Source organism: Gadus chalcogrammus, chromosome 1, assembly GCF_026213295.1.
Source record: "Gadus chalcogrammus isolate NIFS_2021 chromosome 1, NIFS_Gcha_1.0, whole genome shotgun sequence".
Lineage (NCBI taxonomy): Eukaryota > Metazoa > Chordata > Actinopteri > Gadiformes > Gadidae > Gadus > Gadus chalcogrammus.
The window spans coordinates 19,154,891-19,161,709 of NC_079412.1; the positions used below are offsets into that span (position 1 = coordinate 19,154,891).

Here is a 6,819-nt window from a genome sequence, read left to right on the forward strand (position 1 = left end):
AAAATGTTCAGACAAAACAAGCCTTTATGCAAAAACATCCTTTAATGAAAAGCAAGAATTCCAGACACATTTTAAAAAAGGCAGAATGGGCCGATTAACAATCACAGGTCCACGGGGGTGTCGGCCGGGTCCCCAGGGTGGGCCAGACCCACAGGGCCCTCCTCCTGGCTCTCTAGGGCCTCGCTCAGACCGTCCAAGAGAGGCAACAGCGGGTGGTACGGGTTCTCCTCCATGCAGGCGTACACCAGATAGAGCAGACAGGCAATGGCAAGGAAGACAAGGACCTGGGCGTAGACCGGAACTAGGCGAGCGTCCACCTCCCGGCGCTCGAGCGTCGTGGGACTGGTGGGCGGGGCGTCTGGGTACTTGTACAGGACGGGTCTCCCAGCGGCCCCCTTGATGGGCCTCCGACAGGTAGCGCTGCAGCACAGCCCATGTATATAGAGTTATACATGACGTACCATAATGATACCGTACATACAGGATGGTTAAGGGATCATGCCATGAATTTTCCAAAGTACACTGTTGAGAAAAACTGCTGCATAGGAATACTCTTAATGCTTTCTAAATTATTCAGTGCATATAGTGAAAATACAAACATTAATTTGATCTCTTAAAGTCTGAATTCAGTTGGTCCCTAAAGATTGGATGTTACTGAAATGCCTGAAAGCTGTATTGAGTTATGAGCCTTTTTAATTAAATTACTTCATCTAGTAATCCAATTACCGGTACACACCCAACTTCTTTACCTTTTCAACAACATTGAAGAAATAATAGATTTGGGAAAAAAAGTGTCACCAGTGCAAACACAATAATGCATGCCAGAAAAAATGCCGATTTTTTTTTAGATGAATATATATTTTCCATATGTTTCAATTGTAGAACTTACGTAATACCAGGGGGTATCGGTACCGCCGATGGATACAACCTGGTTGGAACAACAGTCAATCCCTCCTGGGGAAGCAAGAACACAAAATGTTTGTTTTAATTTTGAATCCACAGACACTAGTGTGAAGTACCGGACATCTCTAGGTCACCGGTGTCTAAGAGATAGAAGGCAAAGGCAGTGAAGTATAATGGAAAGGGGATGGACATTCCACGTAGGGACTTCATAAACCCACACACAGAATAAAAACACTGCTCCAATTTAAAAAAAGAACCATGTCCTCAGGAGTGCTACAGAACATCGAATTACAATAAGTCATAAAGTCACATATACATTTTATGTAATTGGCAGATTGTCCAAAAAAACAACGTCTAAATCACTGACCTAAAGTTATAGTTACCCACTACCAACTAAATGAAAGGAGGCAAGTGGACTTTGAACAAGAAGTCAAAGGATGAGGAAAGAAAGAGGACACATAACAATACAGTGTATGTGCCTCAACCGTCTGCTTGTAAGAGGCATTAGGGGTGTAGTAGGCAGATTCATTCTTCGGGGTGCACAGTTCCCACTTTGGCTGCTCCGGCTGTAAAGAGGAAAAGCATCACATGTGGTGCACCATCGTTCGGTTAATGTTGATGTTGTTTCTTCCCTCTCAACCCACTGCACTCAAATAAGCGGGCCGTGACCCATACAAATGCACCGACCACCACCACCAGAGGTCATGTAGAAGAGTGACTCCCAACCAATACCATAGCTATATGTCGATTGTTGCTGATGGATAAAGACCAGATGAAGAAATACCCCTCAACTGCTACAAATTTAACATCTAGGCCATTACAATATGACTATGATGATAAACGACCGGTCAATTGTGGTTTAGAGTGGCCCATACTGCTGGGGCTGTGAGGACATGGTTGGGTAGCACTAATTCAGATGATGCGTGTGCTGCACTGAGCCCGACTGACCGTAGCGACCTGGGACCAATCCCCCTGCCCTTTGCTCTCACTCCACCTCCTCCCGTCGGCTTGCGGCACCGGCGAGAAGCCCCTCTCCTCCTTCTGCGGTTTTAGTTGAATAATGCAATTCATATAAACGAAGATTTTATCATCATCATGATACATGCATCTTCATATCTCCATCTGTATACATCTATTTGCAAATATATACAGCTTTAATCAAAGCTGCACTTATCTACTCATAATGGAATAGATTGGGATTGTGGCAGCATGATCATTTGTCTTGGATGTGATCAATGGCACTGGTTTACACAATGACTTTCCTCCTTAACCATCTGAGTGATGCTGAAGGTATGGGAACTTGATGAGGTGTTGCTCTTCACTGACATGGATGCTGACGGAACCTGTGGACGTTGGCCAAAGTATTAAACGTCAGCAGGCCTATTTCAGGAATATTTAAGACCGGATATTTTTGATAATTTAGATAAAGGGTTCATATGAAGCAGAGAAGGAGGGAGATTCTGCATTACCGCTGGGATTAATCCTGTGTGCTCATCTACAGAGTATGTTTCACCAAGCACTGAGGGAAGGTGGGAGCTGAGGGCCCAACTCGCCTCTAACAGTGACTCTACTGCAATCTCCACAATCCTTCCGGAATGAGGTTCCAAGCTTTCAGGGGCCATGACACGCTAGGGTAATGACAACACACATACACATCTTCAACTGCATTTACTGTAAATAATTACCCATTGTGGGATCCAAGTTGATTCGATATAGTTTACCAGTCTTGGAGAGGGTAAAAAGTAATGTTTGTAAAAGTAATCCCCATTTGGACATGACAAATCCAACATTTGTCCACATGGGTGCGCTTTGATGCAGATACATATTTGGGAGTAGTAAGGGGTTAAGCACGCAACCTGTGCTGTGATCCGATATCCATACTTCCATGAGTACACTTAAACGTAGTACACTATTCGCACTCACTAAGTGCGCTGATTTTCAGATGTCAGTCTCGTTCCAAATCGAATACTCTGTGGTGCACTAACCGCAAACTACGATCGCAACTGCCGCCCCGGCTCCTCCCCCGCAATAAACATCCCACTTTGAACAGTGAACTCTTTGCACAAAGTAGTTATGAAAAGCTAGTAAAACTACAAAATGACTCCATTAATGCAGCCTATGTGGAAAATACAACGTCCTATTAAAGAAAATGCGCCGACGTTGGTTCAGCCTAGCTCCACTTCTTCCACTACGTAGCTAAGATGGCTGCCGTTGAGTACGAAAAGTGTACATCAATTAAAGGTTGGGTATGGAATTCGCTTTTTTGGCCATTTTTGCAAAATTACTTGAAATCCTTATCATAACCCACTTACAGCCACTGAGTTAGAAGTACTGACATGAAAATTAAACAAGTCAATCATCTGTGGAACGGGAAAAACTCCAGCCAATGATTTCCAGCCACCGCGTTGCATTGGACAGTAAGTACGTCAATCAAACGGTCGTACTGCACTCCCCCTCCCCCGCAACCCGCGCGCGACCCCTTCGTGCAGTACTCGTGACCCAGAGCTTGTGACCCAGAGCAAGCTCCTGTTTGTTGTTATCCTGCGGTAGCTACTGGAACTAGTTAATCCACATTTTGACCTAGCAGTAGAAGACAATTTCCATGGCAGACAAGACGCCACCATCCCCACCACCACCAGCAAAGAGAAGGAAAACCCTACGCTAGCCTGGCTCGCTCTCGCGCATCTGTGTTCGCGCTCGTGCATGATTGCGCGTCCAGGTACTTGGAATGGGTGGAGTCAGAGTCAGCGTTGAAGGAGAGGGGGTAGGACCATTTGAGTTGTGTATTTTCAAAATCTGCAGGCGTTTCGCAAATCCCATACCCAACCTTTAAGCAATAGATCACGACAGGCTGTGGTATGTGCTCATTATACCACTGTTAAGGGGCGTTGTCCGGCCCCGACGCGCAGCGGAGGGCCGGCGACCCCCTTCACAGTGGTATAATGAGCACATGCCACTGACTGAAGTGATCTATTGCTTTTATACAACGGTTACTGTTATGGTGAAACGAAAGTCATAGACACACTACATTTAAAAAGAAACCAAGAAAGTCAAAGTAGCCGTTTTATTAAAGAATACAAAAAAGTAGTCCCTCCTGGCTGCCGCTATGCAACACACTTTAGCGTCCCTCCGAGAGAAGGCTCCGATAGAGCGGTTCGCCGGCAATTTATCCTATGGAGCAGTTCACTCGCCGTGTGCCTAAGCTTTCGTTAGTCTCTCCATCGCCTTGCTCACTCCCGGAGTAACAACATTTACACCCTCTCCATCATCCAACATATGTTTTACTTTGTAACTGTTTCTACTTCCAGGCGCGGAGTGATATGCAAACTTTCACAAAATGATCGGACGTCATAGCAGTTATGTATACGCTCATTATACAACAGTTGGGAACCAATCAGATCGCTGGATTTAGGTCCCCCGTTGTATAATCTTCTATAATATGACATCAATCCACACTCCGCGGTTTGACAGTTTTGAGTATACCATCCGGGTTCTTTCAGTAGACCTCTTTTCTCCCCGATGTTAATCGGAACGCCCCTACGTACTCAAACTAAGTGCGGATAGTATGGATATTGGAACACAACTGAAACGCAGTGAAGTCACCTGTTTGTTGTTCTCAGGAGACAGTTCCAAAGTTAAAATGTCGTCTTGTCTTGAGTCATTTGAATCTGTATGGGCCATAGAAAAGTATATTGCTATAAAATAAACAATAAATACAACACTGTCAAAATTGATATTTTGGATAAGTTGGAAATAAACCGACTTTTTGTGGTCCCAGAGATTTCAGATGCCATTTTGGATGTCGTAGCCTTACCTGAATCCTCGTCCTGCCCCTCTTCGTCCCCCTCCTCCTCACTGTCAGAGTATGCGTTGGCGTCCCCCGCTCCGTTCACTGTGGGCTCCGATGGCATGTTGCTCTGAAGGATCTTCAAGAGTCGCCGCTCATACAAAGCCCTGGTGGATGCTACTCAAGTGTGAAACAAAAATAAGACATTTTGGCTTGTTTTACAAAGTTTGTTGGGTTCTTCCAATACTTTAACTGGCAGGTCTGTAGATGCACTAAAAAAATTTAGATGTACCGAAAATACGAGATACCAAATAAACTCTCTTAAAAGCTATTCCTTTGGATTTGACCACCTTCCTTGAAGAACTCAGCAAACCATAAAGTGAACTAACCAACAATGGGTCCAGCGTTGAGCCCATGCTTGAGAAGTGAGGCCTTGAGCTCGTCATCGGTCAGCCCATTGACGTCCAGCATATCCACCGCTGATGGCTTCTCCTCTGGCGTGTCCTCCTGGTGGCACGCAACAACATGTCCCTGATTCTACAGGATAGTAATAATGCCACAGCTTTGACTAAAATGGCAACAGATACCTCAGATCGGAAATACGGATGCAAGTTTGATCAGAGAAAATTCTTTGAGTAGAAATTCCCCAAATGTGGCAAACATTTTTCAGTCAGGTCAGTCTGATTTTCAGTCATCTGGGATCAGGAAGGAATTGGATTTTGTATCTGAGTGAGTCCGATTTGTGTGCATAAACAACCCCACGCAGGCAGCACCTCCACCTCTCAAACGTGGATCTATGCGAACACTACAAGCTGGTTGGTCACACTACTAGTGGATGAAACCATGGGAGACCAGGCTGAGCGGCCCAGATTAAACACGGAGCGCACATGCAGAGCCCCCAGCTGCTGACCTTGCAGAGTATCAGTTCCATGAAGGTATTCACGGCAGCTGAAAACAGTTGACTTGTCTTAGATAGTGTGCAGAGTTGGAGCCATTGAAAACATCGTATCCCAGGGCGGGTGAAAGTGTATTTTCAAACATATAATAGGAAATGCCATTTTATACTGTGTAAATAGCAATTGATGTATACAGTCTTAGCCATGTTTAGGTTAGCCAATCATTTCATTACCCGATATATTGCACGGACTGGGTAAATGAAAGAAAACATTGAGGGACGCAGTAGACTAGAATAAACAGTTCTGGCAAAAACAGGCCGAATGTATAGCAAACAATAAAAAAAAAAGTGAACACAACTCACAACAACTTGGTCCTCTTCGTCACTTGAGAAATCAGCAGCATTTTTTGCATCAATATGCTTCAAATATAAACCCACATACACATCCTTCTTGCTTTTTTCAGTTGGCAGTGTGACATTGTGGGCCACCAAATCTGACTTCAACCTGGACTTGGATAACTGAGCAGGGTCCTCCTCGAACACCGGCATGTCGAGAGCGACGCTGCGGCAGAACAGCGAGTGGAGCGACCCGGAGAAGCCCTGGGGTTCGGCTATTCTTACCCCGGTCTACGATGAAATCAGACGAACTGGTTGGGCAACACTGAGAATACTATTGCAGCAGCACACTGACCCAGAACAGGTGCTACTCTGCCTTGATTGACGGTTACGACCCCGACCAGACACACACACACACTGGGCCTTCAGCAACAGCTAGGTTAGGCCGCTCAAAACCACGACGTAGTTTACTGGCGCTGTTGACATTGGCTATGTACTTTAATCCAACTAGCTAACGTCAGCTGTGGACTAGCCAACGTAATAGGATGTAAATGACGTTAGAATGAGTTGGTAAACGTTAATATTCACAATGTTATTGCATAAAAAGCAAGTAAATTGGATCAGTTTGGCGTAGTTACCGTGTATCGACTCGGAGGTTGGACCTGATTGGTCGAACAGCAGATTGGCGGTAGGTGGCGGCGCGCCAAAAAAGTACTGCATAGTTATGATTGATGCTGCGCCACCTAGTGGAGAAGAAGAGAATGACATATGGGGGGGACAGGGTAAGACAACAACCCAAATTTATTGGGATTCCGGGCTGAAGAATATAGACGCAACAAATCGTCCAATAATAGTTTTTATGGTTGCTTCAAAAAAAGAACTTTGGGTTACAGCTGAA

General features: G+C 45.1%; 1 protein-coding gene across 4 annotated transcripts; it reads right to left on the reverse strand.

Moving 5' to 3' along the window:
• Nucleotides 1–6,528, reverse strand: lemd1 (LEM domain containing 1). 4 transcript variants are annotated; one of them, XM_056594403.1, is made up of 8 exons: nucleotides 5,949–6,002; nucleotides 5,601–5,638; nucleotides 5,080–5,197; nucleotides 4,718–4,867; nucleotides 4,507–4,571; nucleotides 1,383–1,469; nucleotides 890–954; nucleotides 1–420 (listed from the first exon to the last, which is right to left on the reverse strand). In XM_056594403.1, the coding sequence occupies exons 2-8, from the start codon at nucleotides 5,619–5,621 to the stop codon at nucleotides 102–104; spliced, it is 825 nt and encodes a 274-aa protein (XP_056450378.1). In that variant the 5' UTR covers nucleotides 5,622–5,638; nucleotides 5,949–6,002; the 3' UTR covers nucleotides 1–101. The 4 variants fall into 4 exon arrangements, with proteins under 4 accessions (XP_056450378.1, XP_056450359.1, XP_056450365.1 ...); XM_056594384.1 differs by lacking the exon at nucleotides 5,601–5,638 and having other exon boundaries at nucleotides 5,949–6,528; XM_056594390.1 differs by lacking the exons at nucleotides 1,383–1,469; nucleotides 5,601–5,638 and adding an exon at nucleotides 2,457–2,531 and having other exon boundaries at nucleotides 5,949–6,528.
• Between the last annotated feature and the right edge of the window lie 291 nt (nucleotides 6,529–6,819).